Source organism: Saimiri boliviensis, chromosome 13, assembly GCF_048565385.1.
Source record: "Saimiri boliviensis isolate mSaiBol1 chromosome 13, mSaiBol1.pri, whole genome shotgun sequence".
Taxonomy (NCBI): domain Eukaryota; kingdom Metazoa; phylum Chordata; class Mammalia; order Primates; family Cebidae; genus Saimiri; species Saimiri boliviensis.
In genome coordinates, this window is record NC_133461.1 from 97,120,788 (window position 1) to 97,137,860 (window position 17,073).

At 54.7% G+C, this 17,073-nt stretch overlaps 1 protein-coding gene across 2 annotated transcripts; it reads right to left on the minus strand.

The window, feature by feature from the left end:
- Positions 1-11,745: 11,745 nt before the first annotated feature.
- Positions 11,746-17,073, minus strand: DOK2 (docking protein 2). Of its 2 annotated transcripts, XM_003937146.4 has the most exons (5): positions 16,892-17,073; positions 15,564-15,845; positions 15,246-15,333; positions 14,022-14,206; positions 11,746-12,823 (listed from the first exon to the last, which is right to left on the minus strand). In XM_003937146.4, exons 1-5 carry the CDS (start codon positions 16,952-16,954, stop codon positions 12,206-12,208), a joined length of 1,236 nt encoding a protein of 411 aa, XP_003937195.1. In that variant the 5' UTR covers positions 16,955-17,073; the 3' UTR covers positions 11,746-12,205. The 2 variants fall into 2 exon arrangements, with proteins under 2 accessions (XP_003937195.1, XP_074240138.1); XM_074384037.1 differs by lacking the exons at positions 15,246-15,333; positions 16,892-17,073 and having other exon boundaries at positions 15,564-15,640.

The window sequence follows — 17,073 nt, forward strand, 5'->3', positions numbered from 1 at the left end:
AGCTCACAGCAGATGGATCTAAGGGTCTCTAGACTTTGTCCTCTCAGTGGGCCTGTCCTGTGTCCTATCCTCATTGTTCTCAGTCTGATGCCTTGTGGAAATTCCAATGACCCCAGAGATGTGAGTTGAGAAAAATGTGGACATTTGCTTGCCATGCAGGACTCTGCAGGATGATCACAACTTACGATTCAACAGAGGTACACGACTTCCACTCTCATCCCAGGATCTTATTTAAGCCATGTGACAACCCCCTGAGGTCTACCTCATGTTTCTAACCCTATGTGACAGATGAAAGATCCCAGCTCAGAGCAGTGAGGTGACTTGCCTAAGTCAGCGCAGCTGTCAGGGAAGAGTCCCTGGAGTTAGCTCTCTTGCTTCTGCCCCTTGGAAGTCTTCAAATCACAAAGGAAGGAATCTCCCCGAGGGACAGTAACCAGCAGCATGGCCGGCAGGCAGCCTGGCACACTGGGAAGGGCTTGGCCAAATCCCAGCTCAGCCACTTAGGAGCCCTGGCAGCCTGGGGCCAGTTATCCAGTTTCTGTGAACTCACTTTCCTCATCTGCAGAACACAGAGAGCATCCACGCCTTTCCAGAAAGGAACAAAGGAAAACGTGGGGTATTCCGGATCTAAGAAGTCCTGTGCCCCAAGAGGAGCCAAGGCCACTGCCCCCCAGGAGGCCCCCCCCATGCCCAGTATTTGGGACAATGTGACATGCTGCAACAAAGCAGCCTCTGCAGCTAACTGTGGTTTCCATAAACAGAAGCTGCTGTCTCACTTCCTCCTGTAAGAGAGACCCCTGTGTCCATAACTCCCTTTGTAAAAGGAACATAGGATGGGCACCGTGGCTCACACCTGTAATCACAGCACTTTGGGAGGCAGAGGCGGGCAGATCACCTGAGGTCAGGAGTTCATGACCAGCCTGGCCAACATGGTGAAACTCCATCTCTATTAAAAATACAAAAATGAGCTGGGCATGGTGGCACACGCCTGTAATCAAAGCTATTCAGGAGGCTGAGGCAAGAAAATCACTTGAACCCAGGAGGCAGAGCTTGCAGTGAGCCAAGATCATGCCACTGCACTCCAGCCTGAACGACAGAGCAAGACTCCATCTAAAAAAAAAAAAAGGAACAAAGAGGACCAGGTCAATGGCTGAGAGGTGACACAAGAAAGAAAGCTACATGAAGCAGGCAGGGCTCAGGTCAGGGATGATTCACACTTAGAGACAGCTGTTCCTGGTAGCTGAAGCAGGTGAACCCGGCTGGGACCCAACCCAGCGGGGACAGGAGGGAGAAGTGGCAGCTGGACTAGGAAATGGCTCTAAGACCAGCTTCCCAGGAGGAACGAAGCTGGATTTGACAGCCACTTGCAGGCGCCTGCTAATGAAGGACCCCAGTCCAAGAAAAGTGCCTCCCAGGTATTTGTGGCTGTCCCCAGGGCCTGGCTCTGTGTCTTCTGGCACTGGTGCCATCTCCACCAAGACCTCTGCTTCTACACTTTTGTGTTCACTGGGTACCACCAACACCCAAACTCTTGAGGCTGACAGTGCTTGGCATCCTGCAGCAAACTGAGGAAATTGTCCCATTCTTTGCTGTGTTTCAACCTCAACTAGATGAATGCCCAAATGTGTAGTGAGTGCCCAAAGGCCTTAAAAGCTCTAAGTGGCGTGTTGAGAGAGAAGTCCTAGAGGTAGATGCCCAGAGGTGACTCCACTGTGGTCTTATGGTGCCACCTGGACTAGTGCAGTGCACATCCTGTGCAGCTGTCCATGGTATCCCAGTAGACACTACACCATCCTCAGAGTACCTCATCTACCTGACAGCTTGCTCTTTTGCCTTGGTCAAGTTTGTCGTGCTTGCCTAAGCCCTCATTATAAATGGCATCTTCTAAATTTGCTCGTTGCTCAAGCTGCATGAGCTTGCACAGAGAACCCGCAGTGCAGTCTCCTTCCCTCAGGGTCAGTTCTGTCCCAGGGAGCTCCTCTGTCCCTCATGCTACTGGACCCATCCTACCATTTCTCTAGACATAGCTGAATCCCAGAAGTGAGCCCCACAAGGCTTAAGACTTTGAACCTATATTTGCCACATTCCCTCTTGGCAAAGTCATTTCTGCTATCTTGCTATCCTGACAATTTCCCTCACACAAAAGACAATAAAATTAATGGGAATTTTAAAGATCTTCTGATCCAGGCCTATCATTCTACAGATGGAAGAATAAGGCCCAGAGAGGGAAGAGACTTGCTGGACAGCCCATGGCCAGTTAGTGGCAGAACTGGAATTAGAGCTCCTGGTTTTGTTCCCTGTCTAGTATCCTTTGTCACATACCTACCGAGGTTATGGGTTGATGAACAAACCAAGATGCCCAAACACAGTGCCCTCTGCCCTACTGCTGGGCTCACCTGCCTTCCCCATCAAAGAAGTCAAAGACTTGCCTAGCCAACATGGTAAAACCCCATCCCTACTAAAAATCCAAAAATTACCTGGGTGTGGTGGCTGGCGCCTGTAATCCCAGCTACTCAGGAGGCTGAGGCAGGAGAATCTGGGATTGAAACTGAGAGGTGGAGGTTGCAGTGAGCTGAGATTGTGCCACTGCACTCCAGCCTTGGGTGACTGAGCAGGACTCCGCCTCAAAACAAACAAACAAAAAAGTCAAAGTTGACTATTTTTTTAGGAGGCAGCTCTATTTTGTCTACTGGGGAACAGGGCCCCGTGCTGGGCCAGCCACACCAGAAGTCAGGACCAAGAGAACGGAGATTGGCTGTCTGGAAGGTCTGACGAGGACTGACGATCCGAATGTCCTGCAGGGAGGTGGCCCAGTCTCTCCTGTAGGTTCAGGCTGGGTTTGCTGGGCGTGGCTGGTCAATTTGGCCCAAATACCCGCAGACACTCAATGTCTGGCTCTGGGCACCAGTTCTTACTTTCAGCAAGGCTCATCTCCAGCCTGCCAGGCTTGCCCACGAAAGCCTACTGAGTGCTCTGTGTTCAGTCCACTGTGGCTGGCCATGCTTCTGTGAGACCCCAACCTCTCCTCCATGTCCCCTCCCACCCCAGAGCCAGCCAGGTTCCCATTCTCTTTCCGCCAACAGTCTTTGAGAAAACCAAATTGTTTTCATTGCTTCTCGGCCATAATCCCCAGATTCAGACAAACCAATCTTTTCTTTTTTCTTTTTTCTTTTTTTTTTTTTTTGAAGACAAAGTTTCGTTCTTGTCGCCCAGGCTGGAGTGGAATGGCCCAATCTCAGTTCACTGCAACCTCCACTTCCTGGGCTCAAGCCTCAGCTTCCCGAGTAGCTGATATCATAGGCATGCACCACCACACCCGGCTAATTTGCATTTTTAGTAGAGACTGGGTTTCACCATCTTGGCCAGGCTGGTCTCAAACTCCTGACCTCAGGTGATCTGGCCGCCTCAGCCTCCCAGAGTGCTGTGATTGCAGGCGTGAGCCACCGTGCCCGGCCAGACAAATGAATCTTGCAGGCAGCTTGGCAGGGCTACACCCTGGCTTCGGTAACTGCTCCAGCAACCTCTTGAGATGTCTTGCCCTGTGATCCAGCAGGGTCATCTTGTCCCAGTTGCCCTCCCTCAGGCCATTCCTAGATGAACCTTCATCACTATGGAACCTCTGGTTCCTTTCCTAGACGCTGCGTCTGGTTGTTTCTCTGTGTGTCCCACTCCCTCCCCTTCAACCAGACCCATCCCAGTTCGCTTCTGCATCCCATCAGCCCTAAGCCTATATGGCCTCGTGCATACTCATGGGCCAAGTGGTTCTTGTGTATAGGTGGAAGCAGGAATCAGAGCCCAGAGTTGCTGTACCTTACTCTGAAATTGCCCGCTGGGGAAAGCTACACCTCAGGGATCAAGGTCAATGGTAACACAGAAGGAGTTATCATCAGAGGAGGATGGAAAGGGAATAGGTCCTTCCAGCATGGGCAGCAAGGTAGCCAGCAGGAGAAGAGCAGCTCAGTCTCAGCTGCCTGTAATTAACCAGGGCCCCAGGCTCACTCCCCAATGCATTTGCTCAGAGCCATGCAGTGGTGGCATTGGGGAGGGGAAGAAACTGTTGCTCAGTGATAGTGGCCCTTGCAGGAAGGTAGAACAGGGAATCAGAAATCTCCTTCCCTTTTGCTCTCTCCCATCTACATTAAAGATCAAAAAGTTATTTCCCACTGGCCAGGTGTGGTGGCTTATGCCTGTAATCCCAGCACTTTGGGAGGCTGAGGTGGGCGGATCACCTGAGGTCACGGGTTTAAGACCAGCCTGACCAACATGGTGAAACCCAGTCTCTACTAAAAATACAAAAAAGCCAGGTGTAGTGGTTCATGCTTGTAGTCCAAGCTACGAGGGGGTGCTGAGGCAGGAGAAGTGCTTGAACGGGTGGAGGTTGCATTGAGCTGAGATTGCGCCACCTCACTCCAGGCTGGGCAACAGAGTGAAAGACTGTCTAAAAAAATAATAAGAAAAAAAAATCTCCCTGTGGAGGAAGGAAGCCCTGACATTGGTGACTGAGTCCTTTCCCTGAAGCACAACCATAAACAAATTCTCATAAAATGTAAAACACCTGAGAAGGCTTCAAAAATTCACTTGGCCTCAGTTTCCGAAAGTACGAAAGTTCCGTAAGGCTGGAGTGTTGGTAGGACCCTTTCCGGATCGAACATCATGCTCCTTGAAATCTTTGTGGTTAGCAGTTTCTCAGCCCCTGGGGCTCCCAGAAGGCCCGAGCCCACACAGGATGGCGAACGAGGTGAGGACATAGGCACAGGGAGAGAGGGGGGCATCAACGGAGGGAAGGCAGGGCCCATACCCAGGGCTGTGTCTGTACCTCCACCTGCAGGCCTGGCTGCCACGTTTTGAGAGCGTGCGCCAAGCAGTCCCCTACTGCAGCTCCAGTTCAGGGCCATTCTCACCCTCTGGGGGCCCTGGAGACCTCATTAGTCCCAGTGATGCCTCACCCCACGGCATCTGCATTTAAAAAGAAGCCTGCTAGGAGAAGGCGGTGGGATTCTTGGCATGGGCAGGGGGTGTATTTCCGGAGAGGGAGTCCTCCCGAGGGCCACAACTCTTTACACACTGGAGATCACCTGTGTAAAAGGCAAAGTGGGCTGCTTTTATTCTTCCAATCAAGAAACAGTTACGTGCGCCTACCTCGCGCCAGGCATTGTGTTAAGTGTCGGGAATGGAACAACGGACCCGGTCAAGTACGAACCCTGCCCTTTGAACATTTGCAGTCTAGGGGGAGAGATGGCAAACTCCTGAATGTTCTCTTGGCTCCTTTCTGCCCCCCTCCTCCTCCCCAGCTTTCTCCTGAGTAGTTACTGTTCCCAGAGGCAGAGACCCTGGGGGTCTGTATTGATCATACCAGTTGGTGAGCCCTGCCAAATGAACCAGGGGCTCCTCCCAGCAAGGAGCCTGTCTCTGCACCCCGATGAGCCGCCTGCTGGGCCGTGCGTGGATGTGGCAGCTCAGATGAAAGGAGGAAAGCCCCCCGTGGCTGCATGTTCTCCAGCCTTGCCTGAAGCCAAAGGTCTTCTAGTCTATGAAGCAGCTTCCTTTCACCGCTCTCCCATGTCTGGGCATAATAGGCCGCTCGAGCATTGCTCTGCCTGGGTGTGCAAATTCGCCCCCGCTCAAGCCCCCCTGTCCAGCATCTGAAAGGCCATTCATGCTGCTCTCTTCACCTCTCCTGAAATACTCTTCTGCTTTTGTACCTTCCTATCAAAAGCTTAGCTCCTTCTCAACCAAGTCCTTCCACCGGCAAAGCCTCAGTTCACCCTCTGAAGGTAAGGACGTCTCTGCTCCCCTATGCCTCCATTGTCTTGTTGGTAAGACAGCGATGTCTTGCCTTGCCCGCCTGGCAGAGCTGTTGGTGGTGAAATGAGATCATGAATAATCTCGGAGCTCTGTGTGTGTCAGGCACTATTCTCCAAGCTGGGCATTTATTCACTCATTTCATCCTCACCACAAGCCTCTGAGACACATATTATCATCATCTTCATTTTTCACATGTGCAAACAGATGCAGCTGCCCAGAGACACAGCTAGCAAGTTGCAGAAGCAGAATTTGGACCCAGATAGTTAGGCTACGGTCTGCTGCTTAGCAGTCCACACTCAACTGCCCCCAAAGCAGTTTGGAAACAGAAAGTGCTGTGTAAACTCAAGAACATTCTTATTACCCTAAATTCAGGTGCCCCCTAGCCAAGCACTAGGACCCCATCTCCCTCACAAGTTTATCGGAACCCAGTACTCCCCCATCTGTTCCCCTACCCCACCCCCGACCAGCCGTCTCTGGCCCAGGGATCCAGGAGCTAGGCTTAAGAAGAGAATTCTGACCAGGCGCAGTGGCTCACATCTGTAATCCCAGCACTTTGGGAAGCCAGGGCCGGCGGATTGCCTGAACTCAGGAGTTCGAGACCAGCCTAGGCAACATGGTGAAACCCCATCTCTACTAGAAAATACAAAAAATTAGCTGGGTGTGGGAGGCTGACACTAGCGAATGGCTTGAGTCTAGGAGTTTGAGACCAGCCTGGGTGACACGGTGGAACCCCATCTCTACAAAAAAAATACAAAAAATTATACGGGTGTGGTGCATAGCTGAGTATGGTTGACATGTCTGTTCTGTGGTCCCAGCTACTTGGGATGCTGAGGTGGGACGATCACCTAAGCCCAGGAGGTCAAGGTTGCAGTGAGCCGAGATCACGCCACTGTACTCCAGCCTGGGTGACAAAGCGAGACCCTGTCTCAAAAAAAATAAAAAGCAGAGGCTTCCAGAGGCTGCAGGGAGGCAAAGAGGAGAGAAGCAGTCTTGGCCAGGGCCTGGAGATTGATGGGTTCTGCTCCGTGCTGGCCAGCATAGGATCCGCCCGGGAGCTAAAGATGGGAGCAGGGCAATGATGAACAGCCTCCTGCCATGGGGAAGCCAGCTTGAGGCCTAATCAGATCAGATCCCCGCTCCCAGCTCCTCTGGCCCCTTTCCCTCCTCCTCCCAGCTCACTGACCTCCCATTCTTACTTCCCAGCCCTACCCTGCCTGAGGCCTCCAGCCACCCCAGTTGCTTTTATAAATGGCCCTTGCAGGCAGTGGGCACCTTGGCTAATTGAGTCAGCGCCCAGGAGGCAGGAGGCAGGAGGCTGGTTAGCATCACGGCTGAAAGACGGTGGCAGCAACAACTTGAGTGGAGTCGTCAGGGAGGAGCCTGCAGAAGCAGAGAGCGCCAAGGAGCTGGGCCTTTGTAGATTCTGAAGCTCCAGGGTGATAACTCACAGGGTGGGGATGGCGGGACGGCTTGATCACCCCCACTATCACAGGCTGACACCATGGACCACTGGCCAACACACACACACACACACACACACACACACACACACACACACACACAAATACACACACCACTCCTATGCTTTAGAAAAAGAAAATCCAAGGGGAGGCAAGAGAGGCAGAGAAGAAAAGGAGCAGGAAGAATGATGCTGTATGCCGTATGTGCACACCACTGTGCTAGATGCCAGTCATTAAGCCATCCTTACCTGCCCCAATGTCACCTCTGAGTAATAATTAGCAAATCAAACCAGTTTCTAGGTGTCCTGGTCATAGCAAACCTTCTCATGGTGTCAACAGCTATCTGACTTCAGGCCTTGGATCAGTCACTTGCTGCGATACTGCCCTGTCCCCTTTGAGGGCAGCTGATTCCTTACCTATGAATTTGCCCCTGGGCAGCCTGGTGGCATAGAAGCCCTCCAAGGAGGCCGGCACAGTGGCCTGTGCCTATAATACCAGCATGCTGGGAGGCTGAGGCAGGTGGTTCACCTAAGGTCAAGAGTTTGAGACCAGCCTGGCCAACATGGTGAAACCCTGTCTCTACTAAAAATACAAAAAATAAGCCCAGTGTGGTGGCAGGTGCCTGAAATCCCAGCTATTCGGGAGGCTGAGGCAGGAGAATCATTTGAATCCAGGAGGCAGAGGTTGCAGTGAGCAGAGATCATGCCGTTGCACTCCAGCCTAGGCTACAAGAGAGAAACTCGATCGCAAAAAAAAAAAAAAAAAAAAGAAAGAAATCCTCCCAGGAGGATCTGACCTCTACGTGTCTGTCTGAGGAGGGTGATCCCTCAAGCAAACTCCTTCATTCCTGCATTCAGTGAGCATCTGGCTGCCCACTCCACCCCACAGGCCTGAGGGTGGGGACGATGGGTCCATGTGGCTCCCCAGCTCCTAGGTGCTGCTGGTCCATGAGCGATGCTCCATGGCATTTGGTTTTCTGTTGTTTTTGCTTTTGACCAGGGCCTCACTCTGTCGCCCAGGCTGCTGTGCAGTGGCTCAGTCACAGCTCACTGTAGCCTCAACCTCCTGGACTCAAGCAATCCTCCCACCTAAGCCTCCCTAGTAGCTGGGATGACAGACAAGCACCACCATGCTCAGCTAATTTTTAAATTTTCTGGGGAGATGGAGTTTCCTCATTTTGTCTAGACTGGTCTCAGACTCCTGGGTTCAACTAATCCTCCGGCCTCAGCCTCCCAAAGTGCGTGAGCAGCCGTGCCTGGCCCGTGGCATTTGTTGAATGAAGGAAGGTACACATTGCAGATGGCCGTGGTGCACTTGAGGCTGGAGTGGCACTGACACCATTCTCTGGAGGGTGGCCCACCCCTCGATCACATCTTCTGAGAGGGACCCTGATGGCCTGATCAGCATTTTCTCAACAACTGTCTTAAGGACTTTCATTACCCCTCCCAACTTCCCCAAACGCTACTTCCCCTGCCCCTCCAGCCCTCACGCCACCTTTCCCGAGGGCCCCAATCAACCACTTCCCCTTTTGAGTCACAGAGAGCATCAGAATGGAAGAACCCCAGTCCCTAGATCTGGAAAGTGACAGAGAGGGGACGAGGGAACAATGTTCAACTTAGGACCCCGCACCTCTTGGAGGCTGGGTCCACACATCTGGGAGTGGGATTCTGAGGCCCTGAAGGGACGCTCTGACACACAGAGTCCTCAAATTATCCCCAAGCCCTTCGGGTAGTAAATGGCTTCCTTCAGGGCCAAGGCCCCGAGCCTGGCACTGGCGAAGTTCCTGGTGGCCTTTTCCACAGGCTAACACTGCCCCCTGCCGGGCTGAGGCAGGACAGCCACTTCAAATGCGCCTTAGGAAATCCGAAATGTGGCTGCCTTGCCAAAGAGAACCCCCAACTTCCACCGCTGGCCTCAAGAGGGGGAAGAGTAAAAGCCTTAAGGGCAGTGGGGCCTTCCAGCCTTCAGTGATCCTGAGTTTGGGAAGGGATGGTGCCGGGAGCAGCCCTTCTGCACAGACAGGAAGGGCCCTCACTGGCTCTCCCCAGGCAGCTCATCCACTGCCCAAGTTCCTTCAACAAGGGAAAAGGCCACAGTGAGAGGAGAAACAGAGGTGACCTGGGAGGTGGACGTCCATGCCTAAGTCTATGCCCCTCTCCCTTCTGAGAGCTGATTCTTCTGTCCAGCTCCAAGACTCGTCTTGCTGGGTAAATGCCAGCCATCTCCCTCTCAAGGCATCAGAAACTAAGTTCATCTCGTTCTCAAGTCCCAAGGCTCAGGACCAGCATGCGGACTCATACCTATAATCTCAGCACTTTGGTACCTGAGGAGGGCAGATCACTTGAGGTCAGGAGTTCGAGACCAGCCTGGCCAACGTGATGAAACTCTATTTCTACTAAAAAAAAAAAAAAAAAATACAAAAATTAGCCTGGCATGGTGGCTCACACCTATAATCCCAGCACTTTGGAAGGCCGAGGCAGGCAGATCACCTGAGGTCAGAAGTTCAAGACCAGCCTTGCCAGCATGGTGAAACCCCAGATTAACTAAAAATACAAAAAATTAGCCGGATGTGGTTGGTGCACACCTGTAGTCGCAGCTACTCTGGAGGCTGAGGTGGGAGAATCACTTGAACCTGGGAGGCAGAGATGGCAGTGAGTCAAGATCACACCACTGCACTCCAGCCTGAGTGACACAGTGACATTCTATCTCAAGAGAAAAAAAAAAAAAAAAAAAAGCACAAGTCTCTCTAGAAACCCTCTTTCTCTGTGTTACACATTGAGTATGAGTCCAAGATCTGCAGGCGCTAGCTCTAGATCATCTTTTGAATCCAGTCCTTTCTGAATTCTCCCTTCCATTTTTTGAGCCAGGGTCTTGCTCTGTTGCCGAGGCTAAATGATTCTCCAGCCTCAGTCTCCCAAGTAGCTGAGACTACAAGTGTGCACCACCACACCTGGCTAAATTTGTTTCTTTGTTTTTATAGAGACAGAGTCTCACCATGTTGCCCAGGCTGGTCTCAAATTCCTGGGCTCAAGTGATCCTCCCACTTTGGCCTCCCAAGTCGCTGGGATCACAGGTGTGAGCCATCATGCCCAGATGAATTTCCCCTTTTCAGTTTAGTCCCAACCTACCCCTTCCTAACCAAGTCCATCCTCCACAGGGCTATCGGGTTATTGCCCTAAAGCTCAGCTTTTATGGGACTCACTGTTCAAAAGCCTTGAGTCGTTCCGCCTTTCCCTCTAATTAGGTACCAGTCCCCCTTAAGACAGTCAGAACCTGCATTCCCAACTAGATTGTGTCACCTTCCCCGTGCTCTGGTCGTAGAACTCCGTCCTGAATGCGACAAATCCGTAGGTCCCCGTGGTTTCACCCACACTCCCATTCCTATCCAAGATGCTCCTTCACACCCCCAAATCTCCATGGAACCCCTTCCCATCCGTAAACGCCACCTGAAATGGTGCCTTTGATATGAAGCCTTTCTTGCGCTCCCAGCAGACAGTTAGCTCTCCGGCACTCACGGCCCTGTCTGGCCCCTTGTGGCACTCACACCCACTGTGTGACAAACACCTGCACCCTGTCTCATCTCATCCCGTTCTGGGCTGTGTGCCTCTCGCAGGCCAGGAAGTCTACAGCCTCCCACAAACAGTGCCCATGCTTTCGGCAGACTACGCTGATAGGAGAAGTCCATGGACACACCCTGCCAGGAAAGCAGGTTTGATCAGAGGACCAAGCACAAGGACACAGGCTGACCTGCAGGGAAGTGGGTGCGTGGGGGCCTGGGAGCCCAGGGCCAATGGGAATCACAGAGCTGGAAGGCTGCTCCGTGCTCACATGGTGCAACTCCCTCATTTTACAAAGATGTACACAAATCTCAGGGAAAGGAAAGAGCCTAGGGCCACAGAGCAGGTGACTCCCACTCCTGGTGTGTAAGAGGCTTCATCAATCCAATGTTTCCTTCCTTGCAGTTCGGCTTTGCCTTGCTTCCCACTGTTTCTCCCACCATGTCTCTGACATTGACCTTATCCCAGCAAAGGGGAGACATGCTTGAACATTGTTCTCAGGGTGCCCTGACTTCTTTTTTTTTTTTTGAGATAGAGTCTCGCACTGTTGCCCAGGCTGGAGTGTGATGGTGCAGTCTCGGCTCACTGTAACCTCCGCCTCGCAGGTTCAAGCGATTCTCCTGCCTCTGCCTCCTAAGTAGCTAGGATTACAGGCACCTGCCACCATGCCTGGCTAATTTTTTAGAGATGAGGTTTCACTATGTTTGCCAGGCTGGTCTTGAATGCGTGACCTCGTGATCCACCCAACTCAGCCTCCCAAAGGGCTGGAATTACGGACGTGAGCCACTGCGCGTGGCCTGGGTACCCTGACTCCTATGGGCTTCTGTGAGATTCTGGAGCCCAGCCTAGGCCCTGGGGGCACGTTGCAGCTAGGAGAGGATGTGATCAAGGGTGGTCAGTTGGAGTCTTCACCCCCACAGCATTCATGCCACACACAAAAATGTTTCCAAAGTGCTTTAATGCCACTGAGCAATCTGAAAGCTGAGGAAGCTGCCGCCACCCACCTGGGTGCCTGGGCCCGGGCTGTCCCTGAAGTGGCCATCAGCAGTCAGGAGGCCTGCAGAGCCAAGCAGCCCACGCAATTGCTGACATCCTTTTGTCCTCTGCCCTAAATGCCCCAGGTTCCCCCTCAGCTGGGGAAAGAGAGGAGGAAGTGGAAAAAGAGTGGGAGGAGGCTGGGTCCTCCAGGACGCCCTTCCTGCTTTGGGATGGTCACTCACCCAGCAGGCCCTGAGAGAGGCAGTGTTTCGGCCCCAAGGAAGGCAGGCCAGACCTCGGGCTCCAGAGGGGCAGAGGAGGGTCTTCTGATGCTGTGGCCATGAGGAGTCACCAGCAGAAGCCAGGGATGGGGGATGGTGGGCCATCCCTCTGCTGCTTCTGTCACTATGGGCCTTTCTTAAGTACGACATTATCATACTCAGTTCCTGGCTGCCAGCCAGAGGCAGAGAGATCCTGCCCAGCTGGGTAGACATGCTGGAGGCCACCGGGGTCCCTGTCAGCTGTTGCCTGCCTCCTCCAGGCCTCACCCTGGGGCTCCTGCGGGCTGTCATACAGGGACAGGGCAGCCACTCCCTCGGGCTCATCATATATGTGGTCGGGTCGAGGGGGCGGGGGCTCCTCAATGCTGTCGTACAGAGGGTCAGCCAGGAGCTGAGGAGGGACTGCCAAGATGCCCTTGAAGTTCTTCCCCAAGGAACGGGCCACTGCATCGAAGGGCACAGCATACTCCCCCTCCGGGCCCGGAGGCCGTGGAGCAGGCACCAGTGTGGTGGGTGAAGGCAGCGGCAGTGAGTCATGGGGCCGGGAGTAGGGGCTCTCAGGCCGGGGCAGCAAGGCAGGGATTGTGGCTGGCTGGGGTTGGGGTGCAGCGGGGGTGGCATTCTTCTGGGCAGAGATGGCCTCTTCCAGGGCCAAGAAGATCTCGTTGCCTTGCCGGGTTTCAAACTCAAAGTTGCCCTCTCCAGAGGCGCAGCGCCGGCCTGCCTCAAAGGAAAAGGTTACCTAGGCCAGGGAGAAAGGAGGTTATTGAGCAGCCGCAGGGCAGGGATGCTGCTTTCTTCTTCTTCTTTATTTTGTTTTTGAGATGGAGGGTCATTCTGTCACCAGGCTAAAGTACAGTGGTGTGATCTCAGCTCACTGCAACCTCTACCTCCCGGGTTCAAGCGATTCTCCTGCCTCAGCTTCCCGAGTAGCTGAGACTACAGGCATGCACCACCACACCCAGCTAATTTTTGTATTTTTAGTAGAAACACGGTTTCAGCATGTTGGTCAGAGTGGTCTTGATCTCTTGACCTCATGGTCTGCCCGCCTCAGCCTCCCAAAGTGCTGGGATTACAGGCTGAGCCCCTGCGCCTGGCCCAGGGATGCCTTCTTTTTTTTTTTTTTTTTTTTTGGAGATGGAGTTTCGCTCTTGTTACCCAGGCTGGAGTGCAATGGCGCGATCTCGGCTCACCGCAACCTCCGCCTCCTGGGTTCAGGCAATTCTCCTGCCTCAGCCTCCTGAGTAGCTGGGATTACAGGCACGCGCCACCACGCCCAGCTGATTTTTTTGTATTTTTAGTAGAGACGGGGTTTCACCATGTTGACCGGGATGGTCTCGATCTCTTGACCTTGTGATCCACCCGCCTCGGCCTCCCAAAGTGCTGGGATTACAGGCTTGAGCCACCGCGCCCGGCCCGCCTTCTTAAACCCTATCTCTAACCCAAGCCCTGGGACCTCCAGCTTCCCTTCACCGGAACTGCTGGCGCCTCCTCTGCAAGCCCTCTGTGCTTTTCCCTACAAGCAGAGACCTGGCTCTCTCCTCCTCCGTCTCCAGGCCCTTCCTGCTCACTGCCCGCCATTCGAGGATGGAGCCAGGCACTAGTTCAGCCGCCGTTCACCCCCCACGGTCTCTGCACCTCGTCTCATTCTCTTTCCTCCTTCCTTCTCCTCCATGTCTGCCATCTTGTCACTCTCCTCCTCCTCTTTGCTTCACTCCGTCTCCCTGTCCCGGTCTCTCCCATCCCCTCGCTGCTTCTCGTCTCTTCCGCTGGCCTTTATTCTCTGCCTTTGCTTCCTCCCGCCTCCTCCCCCCCGCCATCCTCTCCGCCTCTGATGGCTTCCTCGGCCTCGTCTGGCCTTCTCTGCCTCTCCCTGATCACCCACTTTGTTCGTAGCTTATCCTTTCTCCCAACCCAGCCCCATGCAGCTTCCCACTCACCTTGTCCCGCCCAAAGCGCCGCAGAAACCTGTGGGGCCAGTCGTACAGCTGGGTTTCTGGTTCAGGCCCACCCCACAGCTCCAGGGCACTCTCCCCGACCCGGAGGGTATAGGACCCCCGCAGGTGGCACCTCTCACTGGCTTCTGTAGATCTCATGGTCACAGCAAATTCCTTGCGGGGGCCAACTGGGGAGAAGAGAGAGAAGGCGAAGGCAGTTAATGGGAAAGAGCTGGCCTGCCTCGCCACTGCCCAGTTAGTTCTAAATGAGTGTGCCAGAAGTTTTCTAGAAAGAATATTATCCATGTACTCATGACCCCTGTCTGGGTCTTGGAGGCTGAGCTGCTCTGTGCCAGGTCATACTCCCCAAAAGGCCAGGTACCTCCACCCCCTACCCTAGTAGGCCTCCTGCCCCTACCCACATCCACCCCAACCTCGTGCCCACATCCTTCCTGCCCCTGTTGCCAGAGCCACAGTCTTGTCTTCTCCACCCCTTCTCTCACCCCAAACCAGTCACCTCCCCAATCCCTACGGTCACAGCTGCAGGTGAAGCCTGGCCCTGCCCTCCCACTGCCAGGGCCCTGAGGGGGTGGAGCTTAGATGGAAGGCCGATGAAATCTTCTCCCTCCACCAGCCCCTCAAAAGCAGCACCTGGGCCGGGTGCGGTGGCTCACGCCTGTAATCCCAGTACTTTGGAAGGCCGAGGTGGGTGGATCACCTGAGGTCAAGAGTTCAAGACCAGCCTGACCAACATGGTGAAGCCCCTGTCTCTACTAAAAATACCAAAAAAATTAGCTGGGCATGGTGGTGGGCACCTGTAATCCCAGCTACTCAGGAGACTGAGGCGGGAGAATCGCTTGAACCCGGGAGGTGGAGATTGCAGTGCGCTGAGATTAGGCCATTGCACTCCAGTCTGGGGGACAAGAGCAAACCTCCGCCTCAAAAATAAAAATAAAAAAAGCAACACCTGGGCCCCGAGCCTTCCCCTCTCCCGCCAGCAGGCCCTAGGTAAGATGGGGTGAACCAAGGGAGAGATGCAAGGCAGGCCAGGCTCCCCTACGCTGGGCTGTACCCGGAAGTGAAAAAGGCTGATAAGGTGGCTGGCCCCAGCTGGGGGTAACCACAAAGCAGGAAGACTCTGGGCCAGCGGCTAGCTGGCCCACACCTCCTCTTGACCTCACCCTGGGGAGAGACCCCAGGGACAGCAGGGCAGCCCCCGCCCCTCACCTGTGGCCCCGCAGCTGTACAATTCATTTTCCTCCATGCACGGCCGGCTCTGCTTTCCCTCTGGCCCCGAGTGCTCCTTCCTCTGCCCCTGGGAAGGAGGCCCCAGGTTTCACCACCTTCCCCGATGCCCAAGCCCCCCTCTAACCCAGGCCTCCTTGCAGGGCACCCCAGTCTGCTGGTTCTGTCTGCGCGCTGGGGTCGGCCCCCCTCTCAAGGAAGCACCCTGACCTTGACTCCTCTAACAGCTGCCCACAGGAAGCATCTAACACCCTGGCCTGCACGGCCCCTTGCCCTTTCTGCACCCCCAGGGTGACTCACGGGGAAGGCCAGGAGGCAGATGGCCTGCACCCAGTCGCCGCGCTCCGCAGTGGGGGCCGCCAGCAGGTACAGGCGCTCCTTGGTCTCCAGGAAGAAGGCACTGGTGTCCCGGGGACTGCTGGCCTCTCCGCCGGCCTCAGCCACCCGCAGGCAGTCACTGAGGCGGATGACCTTCCGGGCAGCCTCACCCCGACGCGGCTTCTCCGGGCTCTCCTGCAGCTCGAGCCGGGCCAAGGCGCAGTCCGACTCTCCATACAGCGTGGCCCCGAAGCGGCGCCATTTCTGAGCCAGAGGCGAGGGAGGCGGGGGCCCGAAGGGGGCCACCCAGAGACGGGGAGATCGTGACTCAAGGGGAGAAGAGGAACCGTGGGAGGGGGACCGGGGCAGCCACAGGAGATGAGGAAAGGGAGGTGAAGATCACAGGAGACCCAGGGAGGCAGAGAAAAGGACAGGGACTGCAGGAATCGGAAAATCGGACATCAGCCGCCAGCCCGGAAAGCGAAGCCCACGAGCAGGAGCACACATTGCTCAAGCAGAAAGCAACACAGGGATGAGCCCAAAGCAGGCTGCAAGAAGCCAAGAGGGGCCCGTCCCAGCGGACTCCAGTCCCGGGAAGGAAAGCCGGGCAGTGGCTAAAGCCCAGAGGAGGGAGTGAGGAGGGCAGCGTGTGGCCCGGCCTAGAGACCTCATTCTCCTTCTGTGCCAAGTCCTGAAGAAGGCCCCATACTCCAGGAATGTCTCTCCACCGTCCTGAACCTTGCTGCCTCACTGCTTGATAGGTTGGGCCATGAGAGAGAGACAGGTGTGCCCCCAGTGTCGGTCAGCTGGGGGATGAGGACTTCCTGGTTCAAGGAGGCCAGGGAAGGAGAGAGAGGATAGACAGCTGGCTGGGTCCCGGCCCCCAGAGGCCCCATGCACGAACACCAGCCACATGCACCCCACTGGGGTGGGGAAGGAAATGCTCCCGTCATCCTAAACTGTCCCTCCAGCTGCCCTTCCCATTCCTTTCCAAGATGTCCTGTGAAAAGAAGCCAACACAGAGTAAAAGAGCAAAAGAGGCAAGAGATGAAGCCAGCACATGCCCCTACCCCCACCCAGGGCAAACAGCCCTCCGCAAAGAGCACAGTTTGGGACCTGGTTGGGGCCTGGTTCAGGAGACAGCGTCTGGTGGGGAAAGAGCCCTCCCAAGGTTGAGCTTTGAGTCTGACTTGGTGGGTACACAGTCAGACCTATAAGGGTGTTGAATATGAAACTCTCCGCACCCCAGGAATTTCTAGCAGCCCTCCAGGCCCACCCCCTCCCCAGCCCCAGCCCAGCCTCACCCCTACCTTTCCAAATGTTTGCTGCTGCTGAAGATACAGGAAGCCCTGCTTCACTGCCCCGTCTCCCATCCTCTGACCATCTCGGAGCCCCTGGATTCGGCTCTCTCCTTCACTCCTGCCCTCTCCTTTGTCTTCTCAGCTGTGTGTTCCCCTTCTCTGAAGTTCATTTCCTCTCTGCCTAGAGTTTT

What these genes read in the sequence shown, in the direction of transcription:
- DOK2 (XM_003937146.4), bottom strand. Translation starts at nt 16,954, where the DNA reads ATGGGAGACGGGGCAGTGAAGCAGGGCTTCCTGTATCTTCAGCAGCAG. An exon ending in GTACAGCTGCGGGGCCACAG is followed by an intron (nt 14,207 to 15,245) that starts GTGAGGGGCGGG and finishes TCTTCTCCCCAG; the next exon opens with TTGGCCCCCGCAAGGAATTT. An exon ending in GGCGCTTTGGGCGGGACAAG is followed by an intron (nt 12,824 to 14,021) that starts GTGAGTGGGAAG and finishes TCCCTGGCCTAG; the next exon opens with GTAACCTTTTCCTTTGAGGC.